The 27,718-nt window shown below is 37.0% G+C and overlaps 1 protein-coding gene across 4 annotated transcripts in view; it reads left to right on the top strand.

Annotated features, from left to right (window-relative positions):
- The window catches only part of LOC138176119 (inositol 1,4,5-trisphosphate-gated calcium channel ITPR2), a 529,530-nt gene that overhangs the window by 179,099 nt on the left and 322,713 nt on the right, over nt 1-27,718 (top strand). For all 4 annotated transcript variants that reach the window (XM_069106877.1, XM_069106875.1, XM_069106876.1 and 1 more), the window contains exons 11-19: nt 3,249-3,400; nt 4,816-4,915; nt 6,016-6,176; nt 8,597-8,738; nt 10,676-10,837; nt 12,862-13,034; nt 24,909-25,028; nt 25,146-25,331; nt 27,006-27,257. In XM_069106877.1, the coding sequence (XP_068962978.1) occupies nt 3,249-3,400; nt 4,816-4,915; nt 6,016-6,176; nt 8,597-8,738; nt 10,676-10,837; nt 12,862-13,034; nt 24,909-25,028; nt 25,146-25,331; nt 27,006-27,257 (1,448 nt within the window). The remainder of the gene's footprint in view (nt 1-3,248; nt 3,401-4,815; nt 4,916-6,015; nt 6,177-8,596; nt 8,739-10,675; nt 10,838-12,861; nt 13,035-24,908; nt 25,029-25,145; nt 25,332-27,005; nt 27,258-27,718) is intronic.

Genomic DNA, 27,718 nt, shown 5'->3' with positions numbered 1-27,718 from the left:
TCTCCCTTTGATGATAAATATGCTTGGGTCTCTTCTGTCCTTAAAAAGAACACAAACAAGTGATAATAACGATAATGGCTAACTTGTATATTATACTGTTTACTATGTCTCAGGCACTGTGCTAAGTGCTTCACACATATTATGTCATTTCATGCTCACAACATACCTATGAGGTAGATGTTATTATTATCCCATTTTACAGATGAGGAATGAGGCAAACAGAGATGAAGTGACTTGCCCAAGGTCACACAGCTAGCAAGTGTCTGAGGCCAGATTTGAATTCAGGTCTTCCTGATTTTAGGTCTGGTGCTCTATCTATTATGTCATCTGACTACCCTGCTCCCTACTCAAGCTAATGTGTTAAATTCTTTCTCTTTCTCCTGGGGAAAAAAAGAAAAGTCTAAACTCACTGCTTTTGGTTCTTTTAACTACTTTAAAATGTAGACTTATGCTTCTAGCCTCCTGGGAGGCTGACTCCTCATTTCACCATAATCTGTTTTCCATCACCACCACTCTACTGGAACTGTTTTGTTCAAGATAACTAATGACCTCTGAATTAATTCTCAAATATAGCTAGGTGGCACAGTAGTTAGAGTGCTGGGCCTGGAGTCAGGAAGACCTGAGTTCAAATCTGGCCTCAGACACTTGTTAGCTGAGTGACCTGGGACAGGTTACTTAATCTCTGCCTGTCTCAGTTTCCTCAACTGTAAAATGAGGATAATAGCATCTACTTTACAGGGTTACTGTAATGATTAAATAAGATAATATATGTAAAGTACTTTGCAAACCTTTAAGTGCTATATAGTTAGCTGTTATTATTGTGTAAATTGTGTAAACAGCTGAGTTATTGCCTCCATACTTTCTTTTTTCCTACATATTTGCAGAACTTTGTAATATGATGTAGGAAATAGTGTTTGATGAAAAACCATCTAACTTGGGGTTAGAGAGTTTCTGTTAACATGTTTTAGATCCCCAATTTTCAGCATATATCATTTGAAAACAGAGTTTGAGTGATTGTACCCAATAAAACTACCAAGAAATGGTATGGGTCTGGCTTAGTGAGGTTCTCCAGTCCCCATAAAACTCTCAATTGCTGTACAAATCAACCCTGAGAGCAAGAAAAACAGATCAGGGGTTCTTAATCTTTTTCATCTCATAGACCCCTTTTGCAGATTGGTAAAGTTTATGGACCTCTTTATAGTGTTATGTTATTAAATACATAAAATACATAGCACTATACTAAGGAAACCAATTACGTTGAAATAACTATGTAATTCACATATATACATGTATATATGTATAAATCCATGTATACGTGTATACTGACATTGTATATATACATGCACACAGGATACATAGGTATATGCACAATGTATGTGTATATACACATATGTATAATACACATACGTGCACACATATATAAAATGCTTCTCAGATTAAGTACCTTTGATTCAGATGAAGCTAGTGGTGCTATTTACTTCCATGTTAACTTTTTTTTTTCAAATATTTTTCAAATTCTTGCCTTTATCATGGGGGGCAAAACAAACAAACCCCTCTCCTGTTGAACAAAATCTGAGGTTTTGTTTAGCATTTTTACCAGTGGCAAACCTTATTGGTCTCCCTACATAAATAATCACCAATTTCCACATTTATGAATTAGAAACAACAATTTGGTGATCAAAACACTTAGTAAGCTTGATGCTTAGGTCAGTGTAGTATTTGGTAGTTAAGTCTATAGTTCATTTGGCTTCTTTGTGAGATAAATATGTCAAGGAGGACAAATGCTATTAGTTTGTGCTATTCTAGATATATTTAGCAGACTATAGCTCTCTGTTCACAACAGAATCCTTACTTTTTTCTTCCTGTTCACCACACACTTTGCTCCTCTAATTCCAAGAATCTCTAAAGTCTTTAAAATAAAAAAACTTGCCTGGTTCAACGGAAAAGGAAAAAACAACCTGGAAAAAATAAGGCAGTTGAGAATATTGGATTGAAGGCAGCGAGGTGGTGTTGTGGATAGACCATTGGACACAAAGTCAAGAAGAAGATGTGATTTCCAATCTGGCCTTTAACACCTGTGTGACCTTGAGCAAGTTATTTAACCTAGTCTGCCTTAGTTTTCTCAGAAGTGAAGCAGGGGTGATAATAGCACATACCTCCCAGTATTCTGGTGAGCATAAAATTTTTTAATATTTGTAAATCTCTTTGAAAACTTTCAAGTACTATATACATGCTAGCTATTATTATCTCACAATTATAGCCATTAATGCATGATAGTCACATAGTAATCTCTCAATAACAACTTGATTGATTGATACTCTTTATGTTTGTCTCTTGTAAACACATTTTCCAAACTCCTTTGTTGATAGAGCCACCTTGAATGAACTTTTCAAATTTCTACTTTTTTATATTGTTTTTAATTCTATTAATTTTGATCCTTTAAGTTGGACTATTGGTAGTTAAAACAAGAAATAATTAGCCTAGCATAGGATACATAGGAAATGATACATAGGTTTTATATGAACTTTTAACATCTGTGTAAAGTGGAATAATCTCATTTTAATCATGTTGGATTTTTCTCTTTTTGCCCTTGCATTTGCCTCTTTAATGTCATCCTCTTCCCCCAAGCTCCCTTCCTACAATTATGTTCCAAGGAACTAATGGATTTAAGTGTGTCCTATTTTAGAACTTTAATAGCACTTGATTTATTTCCCCCCCAAACCTTCAATTTTTGCATCTTATTGGACCAAATGAAGTATAGTTGGTGATCTCCCTCCTTTGAATGTAGATGTCATGATGATGGCCAGTCCTTGGGGATAGGAACAAACTCTTGAAAACCATCTCTGCCTGTTCTTTCATTTTTTTAAAACCTAAGATATTTACCAAGTTATATTAAAAAGCTATAGAATGATCAAGGTTACTCTGTAATTATATCTAATGGAAGGGAAGTGACCCCAAATTATAGTATATTATTGTGACTGCCGTTACCTTAGTAATGTACCTGGATCAAACCACCTCTCAGGAGCTTAAAACCTACTGCTGTTCATAATAGTTGTCTCAAAGGTAGTGTGTCAGGACCCAGGAACACTTTTTATTTTTTTTTGATGATGTGAGAGCATTACTCTGCAACAGACACCTTTGTACTCTTATGTGAAATAATCTGCGGATTCCTTGCTGCCTTCCAAGTTAATTGGAGAGTTTACAATGGAGCCTGATAAAAGCAAATAACCCTTATGCCTTATCAACAGAGAGATGGTGACCTTCCTACTTCAAAGAAGAAACGCCAAGCAGGGGAGAAGATTATGTATACTTTGGTCTCTGTACCACATGGAAATGACATTGCATCGCTCTTTGAATTAGATGCTACTACTCTTCAGAGAGCTGATTGCCTAGTGCCAAGGTAAAAAAAAAAAAGAGGGGAGGAAGGATAAAGTATAGGTTTCTTTAAGGCAGTGCAACATTGAGTAAAGAAACCAAATAAAAAGTTTTATTGAATCAAGATTAGGAAGTAATTATAAGTAAACAAATAGTATATAAAACATTGATCTTGCCATTATAAACAGATTAATTAACTTTTAAAATGAGTTGAGATATACCTAAGATTTGAAGGATAGAAAGAATGCATTATGTTTAATGCTTCATAATGCTCTTACTTTATATCATTGTGCCCACTCTTCTTTCAGAGTCACCCTTTCCCCATTAGGTAGAAAGGGGACACTTCTAATTAGAAGCAATAGAATGGTGTTTTGTGGGGCAGAGGCACCTGCTGATTCTAGCTTACCTCCCTGTCACCATTCTATCTGATTCCAATCCCTTCATTCTAAGTGTGAACCTTCTCAGGGTAAAAAGGAGAGCCTCCCCTTTTAGCTTCCCCTATTGGAAGAGGATGGAGAATTATAGAAAAGAGAAAAAAAAATTCTTCCCAGTCATCTGAGTAGCACTGCTCCTTCCTCCTTCCTATGTCTTTCAAAGCCCAGCTACAGCATCAGCCTCATTGGCAAAGAACATTGGGGAAGAAAAGAGAATTTTTTCATGGACCTTTAAACACTTTAGAAGTCTCTATTTTTCTCTAACCAATTGGGATGCTGACTACAAATCATTTGTATCTATTAATCAAAGCAGATCTCTTAAGGGCAGAGTTATTGCAATATAAGGTGTTTTTTTTTAAACCTTAGAAATATATTGATATGAACTATTATAATTAAGAATTTCCATACAAAAACACTATGTTAACTTACTTAACTTTACTATATGTATTTTAAGGTAAAGAGAGCATATGACTCTGCTTGGTATAGTCATAGTGGATAGATAGCCAGCCTTGAAGCTAGAAAAACTTGAATTCAAGTCTCTCCTGTGACATATATTAGTTGTATGACCCTGGGCAACTAGCTCAAAATTTTGTCCTGGGCAATTGTAAGACTTCAAATGGCAGAGAAGGTACTATTGGTAGAATTTCCTTACCTGAGAGCTCCCTATACCAATGAAATCACAGGTTCAGTTCTTATTTCTATCCTTATTTTAAGGTAAAGAAACTGCTTTTATTTAAAATTATCCTATAATTAAGATTTTGTTGTTGTTGAAGATACTGGGTCATCCAAGTCCTAATTAAAATGAACTACTGAGATTTTATTAGAATACAAAGGGTGTCCCAGAAGTCATAGTGCAGTTAAGCTTTAAATTGTACCAAGAATTTTGGGAGACCCTGTATGTCTACAGCGTAAATTACTTGTAATCACTGCTTAGCTATGTGATTTGATGTATGTGAATGATTTAAAAGTTTTATTGGAATGCTGTTTTATATTGTTTTGATTTTAGGAACTCCTATGTTCGGTTGAGACATTTATGCACTAATACATGGGTAACCAGCACCAGTATCCCTATAGACACTGATGAAGAGAGACCTGTGATGCTGAAGGTAAATAATACTGATGTTCTTTCTATTTTCAGCTTTCAGCTACACGATGGGTAAACTGGATCAAGGGATGTTCACTTTGTTCATTATAATCCATCTTCACCATTATTAATAATTACTGAAACTCAAATACAAATTTAAGCACTTGTCCTCTCTTAAAAGGGTTGAAATGAATGAACTTGCTATTCCAAAGGTAGATTTCCAAACTCTCCAAAGTTCCCAGCACTGGTCCTAAAGGACCTGCTTTTTTTTTTGGAGGGAAGAGGGCAGGGCAGTTGGGGTTAAGTGACTTTCCCAAAGTCACTAGGCTAGTAAGTGTTAAGTGTCTGAGGCTGGATTTGAACTCAGGTCCTCCTGACTTCAGGGCCAGTGCTCTATTCACTGTGCCACCTAGCCACCCCTTGCTTTTTTTTTTTTTAACCAAAGTGAAGTAGAAGAAAAAAATGATGCTGAATTAACTTCTTGAAGTTTTAGCTCTCTTTCTATAAGGGAGAGAATAACAGTCATGATTATTAGTAATATTTATATAGCACTTGACATTTTCTATATCACTTTCACATACATGATGTAATTTAATTCTCATAATAATTTTGTGAGATAGAAGCTTATCAGCCTCATTTTACTGATGAGGAAAACTGAGGTTCAGATGACTGACTACTATAGAAGTACATCTCCTGGGGCGGCTGGGTGGCATAGTGAATGGAGCACTGGCCTGGGAGTCAGGAGGACCTGAGTTCAAATCCAACCTCAGACACTTAACACAAAACTAGCTGTGTGACCTTGGGCAAGTCACTTAACCCCAAGTACCCTGCCTTCCCCCCTCCAAAAAGCAAAAAATAAAAATAAAAGAAGTACATCTCCTGGAATCCTACTGAAATCAGCAATAGGGTGCAGAGAGGAAACACTGTTCTAAGCACTGCATTGGTCAGAGGGCAGGAGGAGTGGCTATGGAAAGAGGGTGTTGCCCTTAGCTGTTTAATATTGGTGACCTGGACTGTGATTATCCATCACTGATTTTTATAATTGAAAAATGAACTTTAATTCAGAGAAAATTGCAGTAATTAAAAGAAACTGACCTTAACAATGACCATACACATTTACAGATCGGAACTTGTCAAACAAAGGAAGATAAGGAAGCTTTTGCCATTGTGTCGGTCCCTCTGTCTGAAGTCCGGGATCTAGATTTTGCCAATGATGCAAACAAAGTCTTAGCATCCACGGTTAAAAAAATGGAGAATGGAGCAATAACTCAGAATGAAAGAAGGTCAGTGGGTTTTTATAAACTACATCACAAAACTCCATCTCTGGACTCCAGGCATTTTCACTAGCTGCCTCCCATTCCCCCATTCCTGGAACTCTCTCCTTCCTCATCTCTGCTCCTGGCTTCCGTGGTGTATTTCACGTTTCACCTAACGTCTGACATTCTGCAAGAAGGCTCTCCTGGTCTTCCTTAATGTTGCTGCCTTTCCTCTGAGATCATCTCCAGTTTTCCCCATCCATTTCTTGTTTGCGCATCGTCGTTCGCGTGTAGTCTCCCTATTAGACGGTGAGCTCCGTGAGGGCAGGGATATTTTTTTATATCCCCAGCACTTAGCACAGTGCCTAGTATATAGTAGGCCCTTAATAAATTCTTTTTGACTTGACTTGCCATCCAAGTAATTGATAGTCAGTTGTCAACTCTTACACAATCCTCAAGTAAGTGAAACCATTAAAGTTAGGCTCAGTGTCAACACATCTCTGTCTCTGTGTGAAAAGAAAAACTAACAACACATGATTCTTCTTTGAGTTCTTTCAGTAAATTAAAATGAAACATCATATGGTATACTTTTCACATTTTGGACTAAATTGGGGAATAACTGCCTTTTTTGTTTCTCTTCGCTTTGTTGCATTAAATGCTTGCTTTACCCCCAGGAAAATAAGATGATTAAAAAAAAAAGGTTTGTTTTAGGCCTGGGATTTGCCTTCCTGAATACCACTAAAAAAAGGTTTTGAATACTTTGATTCTTCAAAATTAGCCTATACACATATCTCAGCTCAGAGGCAAAAAGTCTGTTTGATAGATCTCCCAGTCTTATTTTCCTATCACAGGATCATGATCATTGTACCTTGAACTGAGAATCAGAAAGAGTGAGACAAATGTCTGTAGTTCTTTGTCCTTTCCCCTTTTGTGATGTTTTAACATGAAGCTCCAAATATGTACTACATGGAAAATAAAACTTTACTTCAAAATAAATTTTATATACATATATGTCTATATGTATCTATGTTTATATATCTGTATCTATATTTCTATCTATATACATACAGGTATTATATGGAAAATACAACTTTACCTTAAAATAAATAGTGTTACTCCACACCTAATACATATGTGCATATACATACACACATAGACATATATGTATATGCACATATGTATTACATGTGAAATAAGACTTTACTTAAAAAATAAATCCTCTATATGTGTATATGCAGGTAGCGAGGTACCTTAGTGGATAGAATGCCAAGGCCTGGATTCAGGAAGACGTCAATTCAAATGTGGCCTCAGACACTTCCAAACACTGTTTGCCTCAGTTTCCTCATCTGTAAGATGGCCTGGAGAAGGAAATAGAAAATCACTCCAGTATCTCTGCTAAGAAAACCCCAATGGAGTCACAAAGAGTTGGCCAAGACTGAAAAACAACTGAAGACACTGTGTGTGTAACACATACATACCTATTTACACGTTATTATTCAGTTGTTTCAGTTGTGACTGACTCTTTGTGACCCCATTATTCTTGGCAAAGATACCAAAGAAGCTTGCCATTTCCTTCTCCAGCTCATTTTACAGATGAGGAACCTGAAGAAAATGGGGTAAAGTGACTTGCCCAAGGTCACACAGCTGATAAGCATCTGAGTCAGGATTTGTGCTCAGGAAGGTGTGTCTTCCTGATATCAGGAAGCATTCCTTCACCACCTAGCTGTCCGTGGATGAGTGTGTACGTACACATACACACATGTATGCACACACATGTGCACACGTCTCTGTATGCATACATACACAAACACACACATATGCACATATCATATGTGTTACATGGAAAAACTCCAAAAATCATTACAAAATATATTCACACATATATGTATATAATAACATTGTATATTTATAAATATACACATGTACATATTTCACATGTAAAATAAAGCTTTAAAATAAATCTGGAAGCGACATTTACTGTTTTACAAATGAAAGTGTTATAAGTTTTGCAGATCAAGATACTTATCTTCCCTCTTAGGTATCTTCTTCCCCCCTTTTTGATGCAGACTTAGGATTTCCTTGGTGTGGGGCACTCCTTGTGTGGGAACTTTGTTCAGTAACGCCTATCACCAGCTTTGCTGGTGTTCGTTACTTTGGCAACTTGACTGGATTTTTGAGTTTTAATTACGTGTTTGTGTGTGTGTTGTTGTTGCTATTTTTGGTTGGGGAAGAGTAACTGTGAATCCTTAATTGTTGCCCTATTACTTTCTAATTACCCTTATGTAAGATTTCCACTTTTGCTGACCCAAGAATTTTCATCTTTGTATACTCCCTTGCCTTTGGTTTACCTTGAAATGGTTTCTATGGCATCAGGCGTTTCCTTTGTTAAATTATTTCTGTAAGTTAAGCCTGTCATACAAAAACATTTCTCTGTTTTTTTCCTATAGATTTGTAACAAAATTATTGGAGGACCTCATTTTCTTTGTTGCTGATGTACCTAATAATGGACAAGATGTTCTGGATGTGGTAGTCACCAAGCCAAACAGGGAAAGGCAAAAATTAATGAGGGAGCAGAACATATTGGCACAAGTGAGTTGTTTTATATGCAAGAATATTTTATCTTTGTGACTAAGCATCAAGGTCAAATCTTCTCCATTATGCTGACTGGCCCACTTTCTAGGTGCATGAGGACACTTTTATATTCCTAACCCTTCCACCTCATTCCTTGAACTCATATGTGAATCTAAATAAAAATGTGTGCCCCAAAGAATGCCCCCACATTTTATTCATTCTTTCCTTAGCTAAAAACTGTTCACTAATGAAATACATTCCTTTGTCATGATCCATGTATATAAACCTTAGGAAGTCATATAAAAGTGAAGACAGTTGCTAGTACATGCAATTTTGTATGAATTTGGAGAAAGAAGAAAGTTTATATATTGTTACCAAGTAAAACTATTTTCTAGTAGATTCTTAGGGGTGTCTTAGCAAATACAATTAAAAATCAGAAGTGTGACTGCAAAATCATTTGGGAGAAAAGTAATTTTTGCTGTTAACACTCCTATTATTTTAATAAAATTGATTTCGAGAGCTTATATAGCCTTTTACATATGTTAACATATTTATTGTTGTTCAGTCTTTTCAGTTGTGTCTGACTCTTTGTGACCCCATTTGGGGTTTTCTTGGCAAAGATACTGAAGTGGTTTGCCATTTCTTGCTCCAACTTTTTTTTTTATACATGAAGAAGCTAAGGGAAACAAGGTTAAGTGACTTGCCCAGGGTCACACAGCTAGTGTCTGAGGTCAGATTTGAGCTCAGGTCTTCCTGACTCCAGGCTCAGCAAACTATACAACTATGACACCTAAACTGCCCATTAATGTATTTAAAGCATCTTATTTCAACATCACAGGTATTTAACAAATTCAATAGCCTTTAATGTATAGTACTCACGTATTATGCATTTGTTTATTTTGCCATCAGGAATATATCTCTTTAGGGGTAGCTAGGTGGCACAGTGAATAGAGCACCAGCACTGGAGTCAGGAGGACATAAGTTCAAATCCAGCCTCAGACACTTAACACAAAAAAACTAGCTGTGTGAGCTTGGGCAAGTCACTTAACCCCAATTGCCCTCTAAAAAGCAAAAAAAAAAAAAAGTAAGGAATATATCTTTTTAATATAAAATTCTTTTTTTCAGTGTTCTTTCTCATTGGTGGAACATGTCAATGGATTGTCCTGAAAGAGCTGAGATACATCTTTCAGAGTCCCCAATTTCTTAAACTGCTGAGAATCTGAATGAGTTGGTGTTGTGAGAAGCACATCACTGTATTAAATTGTCATTCTAACGTTTTATATTTTCAAAGCTCTAGCCAGTGATTTCCCTTAGTCCTCATCAACCCTTTCATATTGCAAAGATCAGTTAGAGCCATATGCCAAAAGACCATTTTCATGTGATAATATAGAGAAACTGCTATTCTCAGTACATGCCTATAAAATAGGGACTGTTTTCAGTCATGCTATCTTTGTATATGACAAACTCTCCCCTAAACATGTCTGTGTATATGTGTATACATACACACACACACATATATGTATATATATATATTAGGTACCATATTAAACATAGGACTTCTTTTATATTAATTTATAGAGAAAAATTTACAAATAATGTTTTTTGAGTAGCTTATGAGATGAAAAATATATTCTTAGTTGTATATATCTTTGTGTATTATAGTGTCACAGGATCACATCTATTTCCTGTGTGTATTTTGTAAAAGGCCATTTTCTTACATGCTCTTAGAACAAAATACATATAAGGCATCTATTAAAATGGTAATTTTTGTTATTTGACCCCTGAAAATTTTGTAATAGCAGTGGAATTGCAATGCTTAGCAATACTTAGGTCCTTTATTGAAATGAACCCAACCTATGCCATAAGAAAGTTCTTTTGATGAAATTTAGTGTGGTACCTAACTGGCTAAAAATGTTGAACAATTTTGCTAAACTGCTCATTTTTATTCCTGATAGGTGTTTGGGATTCTTAAAGCTCCCTTTAAGGACAAAGGGGGAGAAGGATCAATGCTGAGACTTGAAGATCTGGGGGACCAGAGATATGCTCCCTACAAGTACATGTTGAGGCTCTGTTATCGAGTTCTCAGACATTCTCAGCAGGATTATCGGAAAAATCAGGTTAGACTTCTAGATAACTTCTAATCTTACTTTTTAAATGAAACCTAAAATGACTTTTGCTACTATTATATGACATATAAATTAATCAGAAGTAGGAATTTAACATTTGAATTTAAATATTTCAAAGAAATCCAAATATCTCAGAAGCATTTTTAGGATTTGAACTCAAAGGACATGGGTTCAAATCCTACCTAATACCTTTGTGACTTGAGCAAGTCAGGTAAACTCTCTGGGTTTCATCTGTTAAAAACAACAACAAAATCAAACAACCTAAGAAGAGGTCAGCTAAATGACATATTATAGCTCTGCTAGCTCTCAATTCTGTGATCCTAAATAATTATACCACTAAGTCAAATGTACCAAAATAGATTTCTCTCTTTGAACTAGTATTTACTGGGTTTTTCCTTACCCTTTTGTCTAGATACAGGTATATCTCTCGTAAGACTGTCTTTTGTATAGGGTGGCTAGGTGGCGCAGTGAATAGAGCACTGGCCCTGGAGTCAGGAGGTCCTGAGTTCAAATGTGGCCTTAGACACTTAACACAAAAACTATCTGTATGACTTTGGGCAAGTCACTTAATCCTAATTGCATTCCGAAAAAAAAAGCAAAAAAAAAAAAGTTTCTTGTGCAAAAACTCCAAATTCCTAAATATATAAATGAGGGGTGACTTTTCACAGTACAAAAAAAGATTCTTTGCTTTACAGAAAAATTTACTACATATTCCCTTTGTAGAATGGATTCTCTTAGTGTAGTTAAAACTGGTTGATTTATAAAAAATCCATTTGCATGTAACTTTTCAGGAATGCATCTCGTAAGTAAACTGTAGTTACATTTATCATGCTGTATACCATTTGTTACCTCCATTGACTTCCATTTTCCAACACATATTACCTAGAATTTTCTTAAATTTGAAGCTTCAGATTATGAAACATGAAGTATAGTAATTCCCTACTTTATAAATTCTGTTAACTACACATTTTATGCATTAAATTTACTTGTAAGAAATAATGCTTGTGCATTTTTTTTCAGAGCAGGACAGTGAAAATTCTGTGTATTGGGATGTCTTTTCCAAGATAATATCTCAATTATTAATAGAACTTGAGAAATTAGAATTGGTGAATTTGAGTACAGTTTGCCCAAACTTGGAGCTAAAGAGGAGTTAAATGGGAGTATATGTGTGAAGTAACAAAGATTATGACCAAAGAACATCTGATTAAGAACTAAACAGTAATATCATTTTATTCAATATAACTTTTAAAAACTTGAAGACATTATCAGATCTTGCTGTTACCTTTCTAACTGATTGTGCCTTTATAGAAATACCTATTAAAAACAAAACCAAACCACAAAACATCCAAATCCATCTGAGATCTTACATGTGACATTTCACACTTGATATGCACATACCTAAAGATTAGGAACAAAGGTCCCATAATGTTCATTCACTTCTCTAATTATGTAAAATAACTGAACAACAACAAAATTATGCAAAATAATTGATTCATAAATCGTAGAAATGCTATCTCTTTAGGGGGAAGCTAAAAAGACTAACCTTTGGGTCTCCTATGATAAATAATAAAATAAAGAATAGTCAATTGAACCAGCAGTTGGATTCAAGTCAGGCAATTCTTGAAGTGCCTCATCACATAAAATATTTAATTATAATTAGATTGTGCTTTTCCCTGACAAGCATTTAGTAATAATAAGATATTTAAACCCTATTATATTTTATAAGATTTGCTTTTATAATTTGGTTTCAGCTCTATATTAATGTTTTTTGCTTTCTCCATTAAGCTACTTAGTTTTTCAATGCTGCTCTCTTTAAATACATCGTATGATGATTTTTATTCAATTTGAATAAATTGACCTATCATCATTATGAATTATATCTTGGCTCCATTTTTTTTTTTACCACTTAACCTTATCTAGCACAGTATCTTGCTCTTAGTAGGTGTTTAATAATTTTTTTATGTGTGAATTGAATTGCATTAACAGATCATCCTGGGCCCTTTCTTTTTTGGCAGGAATATATTGCTAAGAATTTCTGTGTCATGCAATCCCAGATTGGCTATGATATTTTGGCAGAGGATACCATCACAGCTTTGTTGCACAACAACAGAAAACTACTAGAAAAACATATCACAGCAAAAGAAATTGAAACATTTGTTAATTTACTCCGGAGGAACCGTGAGCCAAGGTCTGAAATGGTCCATGTTGTATATTATTTTCTTTGTTTTTGTTTTTGTAGGGGAAGGAAGGGCAGTTGGGGTTAAGTGACTTGCCCAAGGTCACATGGCTAGTGTTTTTTTTTTTTTTTTTGGGTGTTAAGTGTCTGAGGCCGGATTTGAGCTCAGGTCCTCCTGACTCCAGGGCCGGTGCTCTGTTCATTGCGCCACCTAGCTGCCCCTATATGTTATTTTGTTACAGAGAGTGGCTTTTGGTTTTATTTTTAGGACTTGTTTTATTTAGAGTTTTCCTACATTGTCAACCTATTTCTCTTTCCTGTTTTGGAAAAAAAAAGTATATTGTGTTTATAATAATATTGCCAATAATACTAATATTAATCCCTAAAGAATGCATATGCTGGCTGTGTAAGTTACCCTCTTTTAGTGGCAAGTTACCCTCTCTCAGTGCTCTAGGTAGCCTTCTAAGATTTGTAAGCTGCAGAGAAGATGTAGACCTGCATTTAGTAGAAGAAATTCTTCATCTCAGGCACCCTTTTTTTTTTTTTCCATTTTTCAAATGCGTTATTAATTTCTGATTCACATCATTCATTTCCACCAGATTTTGAGTTACAAATTTTCTCCCCATTTTTCCCCTATCCACTGCCCCAAAATAGCAGTCCCACAGGATATCCCCTCCTCCAATATGCTCTCTCCCATATTTTCTCCCATACCCCTTTCGACTTTTCCAGTAGGGCGTGGTGAATCTCTATGCCCCAGTGCCTGTATATCTTATTTCTCAATTACATGTAAAATAGTATTAAAAATTGTATATATATATTTAAACATTTGATTTTAAAACTTTGAATTCTAGATTCAATCCCTTCCTCCCTTGTCATCCACCCTTACTGGGAAGATAAGCAGTTTAGTATAGGTTGTACATGTGTGGATACTACAAAACAATAACATAGTAGATATATTGTAAAAGACTGACTATATTTACCTCCTTCCTATCCCAACTCCCACTTGTTCCATTCTCTACTTTGATCCCATCCCTTTTCAAAAGTGGGTGCTTCCAACTTCAATCGCCCCCAGCCTGTCCTCCCTTCCATCATCCCCCATCTCATCCCCTTCCCCCCTACTCTCTTGTAGGGTGAGATACCCAATTTAGTGTGTATTTCATTCCCTCCCCAAGCCAAATTCAATGGGAATAAAGTTGACCCATTCCCTTTTGCCTTCCTATTCTTCCCCTCAATTGTAACCATTTTCCCTTGCCTCTTCTACATGAGATAGTTTACCCCATTTTGTCTCTTCCCTTCTCCTCTCATTATATTCCTCTCTCACCTATTAATTTCACCTTTTAAGTATCATCCCTTCCTATTAAATTGGTCCTGTGCCCTCTATCTATGTATACCTGTAAACATATATACACACATTCACATATGTATTCATATGCCCATATGCCCTCATATATAGATACAGATATATATATATTCCCTTCAACTATTTTCATACTGACAAAAGTTTCATCAGTTACAATTATTGTTTTTCCATGTAGGAATGTTAATAGTTCAACTTTGATAAGTTCCTTATGATTTCTTTTCCTGGTTTATCTTCTCATGCTTCTCTTGCTTCTTGTATCTGAATGTCAAATTTTCTATTCAACTCTGGTTTTTTCATCAAGAATGCTTGAAAGTCCTGTATTCCACTGAATGACCATATTTTCCCCTGAAACATGATACTCAGTTTTGCTGGTTAGGTGATATTTGGTTTTAATCCCAGCTCCTTTGCCCTCTGGAATATCATATTCCAAGCCCTTTGATCCCTCAGGGTAGAAGCTGCCAGATCCTGGGTTATCCTGATTGTGTTTCCACAATATTAAAATTGTTTCTTCCTGGCTGCTTGTAATATTCTCTCCTTAATCTGGGAATTCTGGAACCTGGCTATAATATTCCTAGGAGTTTTCTTTTTGGGATCTTTTTCAGGAGGTGATCTTTCAACCTCTATTTTGCAGTCTGGTTCTAAACCATTAGGGCAGTTTTCTTTGAGAACTTCCTGGAGGATGATTTGTAGGTTCTTACTTTGATCATGGCTTTCAGGTAGTCCAATAATTTTTAAATGATCTCTCCTGGATCTATTTTCCAGGTCAGTGGTTTTTCCCATGAGATATTTCACATTGCCTTCTATTCTTTCATTTGTTTGGATCTGTTTAACGGCATCTTGATTTCTCATCAAGTCATTAGCTTCCATTTGCTCCAGTCTAATTCTGAAGCCATGATTCTCCTCAGTGAGCTTTTGAGATTCTTTTTCCATCTGGCAAATTCAGCTTTTTAAGGCATTCTTCTACTCATTGCCTTTTTGAGCCTCTTTTGCCAATTGAGTTAGTCTGTTTTTTAAGGTGTTATTTTCCTCAGTCAGGCTGTTGACTTTCATTTCGTAATTTTCTTGCATTGTTCTCATTTCTCTTCCCAATTTTTCCTCCACTTCTCTTATCTGCTTCTTAAGGTCCTCTATGGCCTGTAACCAGCTTGTATTTTCCTTTGAAGCTTTGGGTGCAGGAGTTCTGACTTCACTGTTTTCCTCCTGTTCCATGCTTTGCTCCTTTTTGTCCCCAAAATAGGAGTCTAATGTTGGAATCTTTTGTCTGCTTTGTTTCCTTTGCCTGTTCATGTCTCCCCTCAGTCACTTGACCCCTGGGCTTTTTGCCACAGTAGGTCTCTGCCACCAGACAGGGGACCTTTCGTCCCAAATGCTAGGGTTTTCTCAGCTGCCAGAGGTATTAGATGGGTGTCCTCTCTGAGGCTTCCACATGCTCTGGCAAGCTGGACACACACCCCAGGACCTCCACCTAGACTACAATCCAGATCCAAGCAGGTTAAAGCAAGAGTGATTACCCCTCAGACTGGTTGCTTGGTCCCCCTACACTCTGTAGGCCAGGAGCTGAAGCTGCCATGTGGCACTGGCTCTCTGTGCTGGCTTCTTGCCCCGGGGGCAAAAGCCAATGCACTCCCACTTACTGGGTCCCAAAGTCCAGACTGCACTGACCTCTCACTTTGTCCTTAGCATCTATGTGTTGATAATTCTGGAAAAGGCCACAGCTGCTGCTGATCTGGAGTCCCTCTGGCCAGTGGCTGGGGGCACCCTTTCACTAATAAAATTACAGGTTCATTCCTTATCTGTACCTTCTTAAAAAGTGGCTCTATCATAGGTGATTAAAGCCCATTAGAGAGTTGTATATGACTTCCTCATTCTTTGAGTAGACTGATACCAAATGGAGTAATGATGAATTCTATTGTTAGTCTACTTTAGTTTTTCAGACCACTTTTATATACATCATCTTATTAGGTTCTCATTACAATCCTGCAAGATAAAATAGGATCTTACAGATGGGTAAACTGAGGCTGAGAGTTCACTACTTGTCTTATAGTAAATGAAAGGGAGGCAGGACCGATAAGTTGACCTCTTCTTACTTTAAGTCAGGTGGTCTTTCAAGTGGACAATGTTTTATCATTAAACACCATTAACATAAGGAACAAGTGACCTGTGGAAAAGTTAATTGAATTGCTTAAAATTATTATACTACTTGTTATAGAAAATCAGTTGTAGAGGGTGAGACTAGTTCTTTTTGACTCTATAAGGCCAACATTCCTCACCGGAAGTGAATGCAAGATTTTTTTCTTTTGTATGGAATAGTTCAAGCAGCTTTGGCCCATGATCTTAATCTTCCAAACCCAGGAGTGAGGTCATTTTAGGGTAGGTAAAGTATATCCTAATCAGAGGTAGGCATAGTACAGGAAAGAGAATAGCCCTGCACAAATTTAAGAAATAAATATTCTTATTCTTCATATTTAGGTGATATGTAGTACAATAATATGATTCTTCATTCATAAAAGATCAGTACACTGAGTCAAAATTGGTCAGAGATAAAACTGTGAAAGTATGTTCAAATCCTGAAAATGGTCTGTCATCTTATCCGTTTGGGCTTTCTCTGATAAAGAGCACAATTCCTTCATGCCTGCCTGTCCTGGGGGATACTGCTCACTAAGTTTGCCACAGGGAATCCATCCAGTGTCCTGGAGGACTTCCTTGCTTTCTTCTGCCATTGTGAAGGTGAATGTGGAGCAGTCTGAGTGTATATTTGTTTTTGTCCTCATCACACAACCAGACCAACTTCTTTTCCTGCTATGTATTCCCTTGTTGACCTCTTTTACTCTTGTTCACCTCTGAAGTTTATCATCAGTAATTTGTTACAACATACTCCTATGTACATGTGCCTCTCCATTGCCCTCTTTGTGTTATTTATTTTTAATTCTTTTGAAATTGTTATATTCCATGTCTCACGGATAGATGGTAATACTTGTAGAATTCTGAAATTTTGAAAAAGGCCCTTTGTTTCCATAGGAAACTTTGTATCATTACAGGAACTCTGTAGGTCTGAGAGCAATCTAGCTTCCTGTTTACCTCTTAGCTGACACTCCATCTATACTGTCTATCTTAGGTAAATGCACCAGTTGATAAGTTCTACAGGCTTTCCGTTCAAATGCATGACTTAATCTGGACTACAGACATCATTCATCCACTTGACCTTTTCAATGTACAGGTCAGACTCTTTTGAGTGCTTGCAGATCCTTGCAGGAGGCTCTGGAATATTTCAGGGCTTGATGCAACCAGTTCAATGCCATCCTAAGACAGGAGTATCTTGTACAACTTCATTATCCATAGAGAAATCCTCTCCAATTTGGCTTCTGCACTGTATGTCGTTCATCACAATGTAAATTTTTGGAGAGTAAGCTATCTTGCTTTTGTATCCTCATTACTTAGCACAGTGCTTGGTGCATATAGAGCACCAAATAAGTGCTTTTTATTCATTCATATTTATGATTTCATAATTGGGTAAATATTTAATGAACATAAGAGCCCAATGTGCTGGTTGTTTTTTCAGTATGAAAAAAAGAAATTTGATACCACAAAGCAAAATTCCCTCTTGAGGGATCTTCTCTAACAAGGTGTTTCCCAACTAAGATTCCTCGAAAGATACAACAGCAATAATTCCATTCAATGATCAGAAGGTCATTTACATAGGTGAGGCATAAAACAGAATCCTTCCTTTCTTCTTTCCTTGCCTTGGCCAGGGTCACACAGCTAGTAAGTGTCTGAGGCCAGGTTTGAACTCAGGTCCTCCTGACTCCAGAGCTGGTGCTGCAGCCACTATACTACCTACTTGCCACTGTCTCTCTTTCAAAAGAATTTTCATTGATTCTGAGATGTGAATAACATGCTATAAAATACATTTGGAGGTGACATTTTGCTCTTTGATATCAAATGCTATTGCATACTTAACAAATAGTAACCATAAAAAATTTAGATTCTCTATGTCTTTTAATCAATTGTCAAATGATAATGAATAATAACAGTAGTTAGCATTTATATAGTACTTTAATGTGTACAAAGTGCTTTACAAATATCTCATTTTATTCTCAAAACTGTGGGAGGTAGGTGCATGTTATAGATAAGGAAACTGAGGCAGAGAGAGGTTAAGTGACTTGCCCAGAGTTATACAGTAAGTCTCTGAGGCAGGATTTGAACTCAGATCTTTCTGACTGCAAGTTCAGTGCTCTATGCCCTGAGCAATGTTCCTACCTAGGCAAATGAATGAAAAAGCATTTGTTAAGCACTTACTATACACCAGGCACTGTGCTGTGTAATGGCAAAATAAATATAAAAGTGGCACTTACTCTCAAAAAGCTTCATTCTAATGTGAGACTATACATATAGGGGAGTGTTGGTCAGGGACTAGTATTGTATTCTGGGAAGTCACAAAGAAGGCAAGTAGAACAATAAGACAATCAATGAATATTCTCTTTCCAGAGGCAACCATAGCATTGATTTGATGACAGTTTTCAGAGCAAATAAAATCATTAAACATTAAGTGCCTACTACATACCAAACTGTGTATCCCCAACAGTACATTAAGTGTTGGGGATACAAAGAAAGGCAAAGAATAGTTCCTGTTCTTAAGTAGCTCATAGTCTAATGGAGGAAACAACATGCAAGCAGCTATGTACAAACAGGATACGTATGGAGGGGACCGAGATAATCTTATAGTGCCACAAGAATTAAGGGGGATTGGAAAAGGATTTTTGTAGAAAGTAGGATTTTAGCTTGGGCATGAAGGAAGGCAAGGAAGCCATGAGACAATTCTAAAGCAGGAAAGAAATCCAGGCAGGGACACAGCCAGTGAAAATGCCTGGAATTGGGAGATGGAGCATCTTGTGTGAAGAACAATAAGAAGCCCAGTGTCACTGGGTAACAGTATATGGGAGTAATTAAAGTATAAAAAGAATGGAATTATAGGAAGGGGTCAGATTATAAAGGGCTTTAAAAACCAAGCAAAGAATTTTTGATCCTGAAAGCAACAGGGAATAATTAGAATTTATTGAATACGTGGGTTGAGATAGTTGGACCCACACTTTTAAAAGATAAATTTGACAGCTAAGTGCAGGATGGAATGGGGTGGGGAGAGATTTGAATCAGGAGACTAACAAGAAGGCTACAACAATAGCTGGGAGAAGAGGTGATGAGGTTTTCCACTGGGGTGGTAGATGTGTCAGAGAGAAGTGGAAGTGACGAGATCTGCCAATTGATTGGCAGAGACTGAGGAGTCAAGGATGATGACACCAAGTGTCTGGGAGGATGATAATGCCCTCAACCATAGCAGGGAAGTTTGAAAGAGTGAGATGGTTTGGAGGGGAAAGACAATGAGTTCACTCTTGGGTATACTGGTTTTAAGATGTCTTCAGGACACCTAGTTAGAGATATCCAAGAGGAATTTGGAGATATGAGCCTGGAAGTTAGGAGAGAGGTTAGGGCTGGATGAGTAGATCTATGAATCATCTGCATAGTGATGACATTTAAATACCTGGGAGCTTATGAGATCACTACATGGAATTTATAGAGGGAAATGGAAAGAGGGAATAGTAGAGAGTCTGGGTCAGTGGGAGGTGGGGGGAGGACACCCAGAATTAGTGAGTGTGTCCTAGAGGAGACTGAGATGTAGTTATCAGACAGAAGAACCAGGACAGAATAGTCACAGAAACCTAGAGAGAAAAGAGAATCAAGAAGTGGATGATTCACAATGTCAAAGGCTATAGAGAGGTAGAGAAGGATGAGAACTGAGAAAATACTTTTAGATTTGACAATAAGAGATCATTAGAGAGAGCTGTTTTAGTTGAATGATGTAGGGAAGCAGCCAGTAGACTGAAGGTTGGTGAGAGAGTGGGAATGATAGAAAGGGCAATCTGAGGGAGAAGATGGCATGGAATCAGTTGTGCATGAAGATGAGTTTGCATTGGCAAAAAGAAAAGCTGCCTCCTTATGTAATACAGGGTTGAAGAAGGAGGTAGTAGCAGGAGGCATCTGAGTGATATGAGTTGAAGAGGAGGAGATAAGAGCGAGCTTTTGCCACATAGCCTCAATTTTTGGTGGGGGGAGTGAAGTATGAGCTGAAACTCAGCTGAAAAGATGGAAGGAAGAAGATGGTGAGTTTGAGAAGAGAAGAAAAGCTTTGGAAAAGCAGCTGGGGTCAATGATATAGTGATAATGGAGGTGTAAAAGAATTGCTTTGCCACAGTGAAAGCCTGGTTGACTTGTGTAACATGAATTTGTGGTGGATCCTGTCAGCATAGTTTGTGATTTTTTTTAAAGGCATCTTTTAGCAGTATGTAAGCAAGAAAAAAGCAGTGGGTGGTTGAAGTAATTCAAGATTGGGGCTTAGCAGGGCATGATTGGCAGTACGATGAGGGAGCAAGAGAAGATTCAAGCAGAGACTCAAGAGATGAGTTAAGTGGGTTCACTAAGGGGTCAAGATGAAGGAAAAGAGTATAGTTAGTGCAGAAAATGATGACCTGGGAAAGAATTGAAGAGTGGAGGAGGGATTAAAGGTCATGGTGATAATGACAGACAGGGGTAGGCATTGAAAAACAGGAAGGGTAGAATAACAATAGATTTTGGTCAGATAAAAGAATTTCAGAGTTCGTAAACATGGAAGTATAACACTTGTTTGTGGCAAGATCAAAGGTATGACCGTTTCTATGTGTAGCTGAGGTGACTTGGAGGAGTAGATTATATGAAATGAGTAATTTGAGGAACTGTGAGATTAGGATGATTTGGGGAGTATCAATATGTATGTTGTGTGAAGGTGGGAGGTGGAGAGGAGAGAAAGAGGAGCCAGGCACTGGACTTGTTAAGGAAGGGAGGAGAGATCCTAGAAGTCCATAGATAAGAGCTACCAGAATCTTGGTTGGGTAATAAATATGGATTGAATAAACCTCAAAGGAAGACAGATTTCTTAGTGATGGATGTTAGAGGAAGGGCCTAGAAGAGGCAATGGGGAGCAAGAAATAATCCTATTAACCAGTGCATCTGGGGCTATGAATCAAAGTGCAGTCAGTCCAATCAGTGGTAGAAGGGGTGGCCACGGAATCTGCATCATTATGAGGGAGTCAGGTCTCAGTGAGTGCAAGAGGAGATTGAGAAAGGAAAAGGTTTAAGATGAAAGCAAGTTTGTTACCTATGGAAAAAGAATTTCTGGAGGGCAGTGGAAGGGATGAATAGCTTTAGAGTGGGACATTGTTGGTAGGGGTGGGTGGGTGGAAGGGAATGGAACAGTTAGTGAGGAGACAGAGAAAAAGGCTTGGGCAATGATAACAGAAGGTTCAGAATTCCTGGAATGGGAATGGCATATTGGGGCAGGAGCATGTAAAACATTGAGGAATGAATTTAGGTAGGTTATGATCTTTATTAGGAATTGTAGGATACAGGCTAAGGTTCCAGGAACAAGATGGAAGCAGGAGATGAAAAGAGAATGTATTCATGGTTCCAGGAAGTGCCAAGTCTAGTGATTTAGATGTTTCCTAACATGGTCATGGCAGGTCTTGTTGAGAACGTAGAGTGACCGTAGTCATCAGGGTCAAAAACAGCCAGGGTGAAGATGGGTCATCATGGCTCCAGTGAGTGCTGAGTAGGGGCTTAGCTCTTCCCAGGTACATTTTCTGGAGGTCCAGTTTGAGGGCGGGGTGGCTGTAAATGATTGAATGGTGAAATGTAGTGCATTAATGGTATTATTTGGAAAAGACTGCTTGTTCCCTGCTAATACCACCTTTGAGGATGCCATCAATTTATATGTATAAAGACTTGCATAAAGATTTTCTGTAGGTGAGAAAGTTGGTATATTGTTCAGTAATTGATATTTTCTTGATTGAATTTTTTATGTTAATTAGGTCTTTGATCTTTTCCAGTCTTTAATATCTTCCCTTCTCTAAGATGGCTTGTATATCATTACTTTAACACTTTCAAAATGGTGATCCAGCATGGATCTTCTTTCTCTACAAACATTTGGTCCAGGCTGGCTGCTTTTCCCATGTTTGTTCCCAATCTGGCTATTTTCACCTTCCCTATAAATACATCTAGTACTGTGATTTTAGGAAAGTTCATTATCTAGTCTTTACAATTTTTTTTTCTATTTATCTTCTTTTCGTTATTATCTCTTCATTTTTTTTTTTTTTTGCCCTTTGGAGGGCAATTGGGGTTAAGTAACTTGCCCAAGGTTACATGGCTAGTTTGTATGTGTGGGTGTTAAGTGTCTGAGGCTGGAACCGAACTCAAGTCCTCCTGACTCTGGAGCCAGCACTTAATTCACTGCGCCACCTAGCTGCCCCTATCTCTTCATTTTTATCTTAACTCTGACATGATACCACATGGTTAGCTCTCCTACCAAGCTGTTTTAATCTGGTTCTATTCTTCACTACTCATATACCTTTCACTTACATTCAGTATATATCCTCTATCTATATAGTCACTTTTCATACTGTCTCTTGCATTGGAATTTGAGTTCCTTGAAAGGAGGGACCATGCTTTCTTTTTATCTCTGATTCTTAGTACAGTACCTGATATGTAGTAGGCACTTAATAAATGCTTGTTGACAGGTTTATATTTTCAACTAGTCTTGCCTTTGTCTTCCATCTCTCTTTGCTTCACAAGCAAGCTGATTATGTGAGCTGATTAAAGTACTTTCTGATCTCTTTGGGTCTTCTAGTTGTGGTAAATCAGTTTTATCCAATTTCTGATGTCCATTTCTTATTGCTGATAACTTGTTTAAATTGAGTTGTTTTAGTTATATGCCATCTTTTCCCCCCCATTATTACTCTTTTGTCTTGCTTTATACTAATTCTAATGTTTTTGCCCTGATAAGCTGGTGATATGACTAAACATAGGTAGCTCATTTATAGATAACTTCCACATCAGTGACAAGTCTTTTAGGGTATAATTGATCCACTTTTCCTGTGCTTACCATATTCACTATCAACTCTTTTCTTTCATTTTTTTAAAAAGCAATTGGGGTCAAGTAACTTGCCTAAGGTTACATGGCCAGTTATTTCTGGGTGTGGTACTAAGTATCTGAGCCCAGATTCGATCCCAGGTCATCCCAACTCTGGGGCCGGTGCTCTTCCTCACTGTGCCACCTGGCCGCCCTTATCAACTCTTTTCTTGAAGTATGTATCCTTGATACAAAGTCTTGGCTTTTCTCATTCCTTTTATCTAAACCTAGGGTGGGGAACCTGAAGCTTCAAGGTCACATGTGGCCCTCTAGGTCCTCAAGTGTGGCCCTCTGACTGAATTCAAACTTCACAGAACAAATCCCCTTAATAAAAGGATTTGTTCTATAAAATCTGGACTTAGTCAAAAGGCTGCAGTCAAGGATATGTGACTTTTTTTTTTAAGCATTCGGGGTTAAGTAATTTGCTCAAGGTTACACGGCCAGGTGTTTCTGGGTGGATGCTAAGTGTCTGAGTCTGGGATTCGATCCCCAGGTCATCCTGACACTGGAGCCAGTGCTCTTACTCGCTGTGCTACCTGGCGATATGTGACTTCTAGGCTACGTGTTCCTCACCCCTGACTAAAGCATATTTCCCCAAACATTTTTTGTCACCCTCACCTTTATCTACTTTTGGGTTGAAGTTACCAAATACTAGACTATATATCAATTTAATCTGGAGGCTCTTATTGAGTTCTTTGCAGAATTTGTCTATTTCTTTACATTTAGTAACCAATATTGGCACATAAACTGCAATTATTTTCATGAAAGACTTTTTGCAAATTCTTATCACCAGGATTGCTTTTTGAGATGACCAGACATCCCATGAAAGTGATTCTGGTTGCCTTTGGTTGTATGATTAAAAATAACTGTGCCAATTTATTTTTTTGCCTCTCCAAGGGTTACCCATGACTGTTTCAGTTAGCTGAAATTCCCTTCTGGTTTCATTTGTAGAGAGAATGTCAAGATTGATACAATTCAGTTCTTCTGTCAGTATGTCTACTCATTGGTCATTGGACAAATATATCATACTTATAGTATCAACAGTAAAAAAAAAACAACAACCTAAAAATGCACCCCAACCTATGTGATTCTTAGAACCCTCTGTCCTCCTTTCTACCACTTTGCTGTTGTTCCTACAGGAGCACTAAGAGGCACTTTTCTCTTATTTCTTGGTTTTGCTATGCCAAAAAAATTAATCATTTAGTGACCAGTCTACTGCATGTGAGCCTCTGTATTTGGCTGAATGGTTCTTCAGAAATCTATCTCTTTCATTTGCTGGGGCCTTCCTCAAAGCCTTTCTAGAATGGCACAGTCTTATAGAGTTTATACTCTGGGAGCATAGCCTTTGAGAACATAGGGTCACTACTATGAGTCTAAAATGTAGTAGAGTAGGGTCCAGTGACAGTACCAAAGTATGTTAACTCAAAAAGATTACAGAAGCAAATTACAAATGTGAAAATGAATTTGCTGCAATTCATATTTCATTAATACAATTTCTTGTGTTTTGTTCAACATTATCTTCTTCTTTGATCAGATTTCTGGATTACTTATCAGACTTGTGTGTGTCTAATACAACTGCTATACCAGTAACTCAAGAACTCATCTGTAAATTTATGCTGAGTCCAGGAAATGCTGACATTCTCATTCAAACCAAGTAAGCATTTATAATGAGAAACATTCTTTTCAGCTTATTATTCAGCTCCATAATAGTCCTTATCACAGCTGTTAACTGAGTTTATTAATAGTTTTATCATGTGCTACTTATTTGAAGGCTGGTTTCCATGCAAATAGACAATCCTTTGGAATGTTCCATCCTCCCAGATGATATTGATGATGAAGAAGTCTGGCTTTACTGGATTGACAGCAATAAGGAACCTCATGGCAAAGCTATCCGACATCTTGCACAAGAGGCTAAAGAAGGCACAAAGGCTGATTTAGAAGTCCTCACCTATTATAGGTCAAGTATTGTAAAGAACTGTAATTCATGATCTCAAATGCTTATTGGTAATTTCATCAAACTCATGGGTTAAATAATAATTTTAATTAAAATATTAAAATATTTAAGATAAAATTCTGAGAAAATGTAGAGGTCAAGGTGCATGTAATATTTTAAAACAAAAGCAAAACTGTTGTTTTTGAATTATTGTGTAAAACAAGCTGTTTCTTTTTTAATGTGAATATAGATTGCTTTCAATTTCTCTGTATTTGCAATATTTAAAGATCTCAGGCAAAATTTATAACTATGGTACTCCTAATGCCACAAATGTTGAAGTAATAAGGAAGGGAACATGAAATCAAAAGGACACAGGAATAACTTTTCCTGCTTTACTTTACTTTACTTTATTCTGCATTAACAGTCTATGGCCCTTGACTATTTGAAAGGCTTCAACATTTTATTTCCTGCTTCCATATATCCACACAGTCATCCCATTTGCCTGGAATAATAATAGTAATAACTGAAGTTTATGTAATACCTTAAAGTTTTCAAAGAACTTTATATGTAATTACATTTGAGCTTCATCAAAAAAATTTTTTTGACGTAGATACAATAGGTATTATTATTATGCCCATGCTACAGATGAAACTGGTTTGTTCATTCAGTCCTCAAACATCTATTAAGCATCTATGATTTGCTATCTTAGGCACTGAAGATGCAAAAGCCAAAATGAAATAGACCTGGAGCTTACATTCTATTAAAGGGGAAAAAATGTACAAAAATAAGTAAATGCAAAATACATACAAAGTAAATAGATTGTGTGGGGGTGTGGTGGGGGGAGGAATGGGTGGGTTACTAGCAGCTAAAGTTATCAGGGAAGGTCTATATCAAACTTAGATTTTTCTGACTATAATTCCAGTACTCTTTCCATTGTATCTTACTGTCTCTCTGGAGACAGTAAGCCAAATATGGCTCCACAGGTGAAAGACTATGCCCAGCCTGCCCCCTTAAATCTAATTCACTTGCATGTCATGGCATCACCTCCCTGATGTCATGGTCCTCTTCAAGAATGAAGAACAAACAGCAGCAGCAACTGTCTCTCTGGAATTCAGTCTCTTTTCAAATCCACCTTTCTGACTTGTTACCTTGTTTCTAGGTTCAGCCTGTAAAGTGTTAATTTATGAAGACTTCTCTGATTTTCTGTTAGCTGCTGCATTCTTCTCTCCCCTTACTCCCCCCCCCCCATCACCTTTCTTTTTCACTCTCCTCTCAAATCATCTTGAATTTACATCATCTTTTTATCTATAGCATTTAGTATGGTGCTTTGCATTAAGATGCTCAATACATGTTTGCTTGAATTATTGTTGAATTAATTTGGATATTTTATTTGCTATTAAAAGAATTCAATTTCCTTATGATCTTTACTTGGAATTTATAGAGAAGATTCACAATTCAGGTAGGGGTTGGACTAGACAGATATAGGAGAGTTAGGAAATGGGGTAGATTTTTGAGGAAAGTTGTAGAGTTCTTTTTTATCACACTGATTTTAAGATACCAATGGGATATCCAATTGGACTTATCTAATTGGCAGTTGGTTAATATGGGACTGGAACTCATGAGAAATGCTAACATATGTTAATGTATTTAAGAAACTCTCATGAAGAATCAAAAAATGTAATGTTTAATGTTTTTAAGGTATCAACTGAACCTCTTTGCAAGGATGTGTTTGGATCGTCAATATCTAGCCATAAACCAGATTTCTACCCAGCTTTCAGTAGATTTGATCTTACGTTGTATGTCAGATGAAAGCCTGCCATATGATCTACGAGCCTCTTTCTGTCGCCTTATGCTTCACATGCATGTGGACAGAGATCCTCAAGAATCAGTAGTACCTGTTCGTTACGCAAGACTTTGGACAGAAATACCTACCAAGATCACAATACATGAGTAAGTCCAATAAAGTTCACCAAAGCTCCAATACTTGCAACTCTGATGGAAATTTCATGAATAAGGTCTTTTTCTCTGATTCAGGTTATTGACCTTACATATTCATGCATGTCACTTTTTTTTGGTTCAAGATCACTATAAATTTCTGTATTGATGTATTTTCTTTTTATATCACCTATATTTCCCTATTAATCCATTCTCCCTTTTCTCTTCCAGAGAGCAATCTTACATTAAAGCATAAAATCAGGGTAGAAAAAGCAGTTTAGCAAACCTAACCAACTTATCATAAAGGTCTCACAATTTAAAGCATTCCATATCCACAGTCCCCTGCCTCTGCAAAGAAGCAGGGAGAGGAGCCTTTTTATATCTTTTCTTTGGGCCAAACTTGGCCATTATAATTTTATACCATTCCATTTTGTTTGTTTTGTTGTTCTTTCCATTTCCATTGTTTTAGTCATTGT

Source organism: Petaurus breviceps, unplaced genomic scaffold (genome assembly GCF_028583685.1).
Source record: "Petaurus breviceps papuanus isolate PSGF00001 unplaced genomic scaffold, PetGlider_PUasm1.0 81, whole genome shotgun sequence".
NCBI lineage: Eukaryota > Metazoa > Chordata > Mammalia > Diprotodontia > Petauridae > Petaurus > Petaurus breviceps.
Note: the sequence above shows the minus strand (reverse complement) of the source record. Positions and strands in the feature narration are given on the sequence as shown.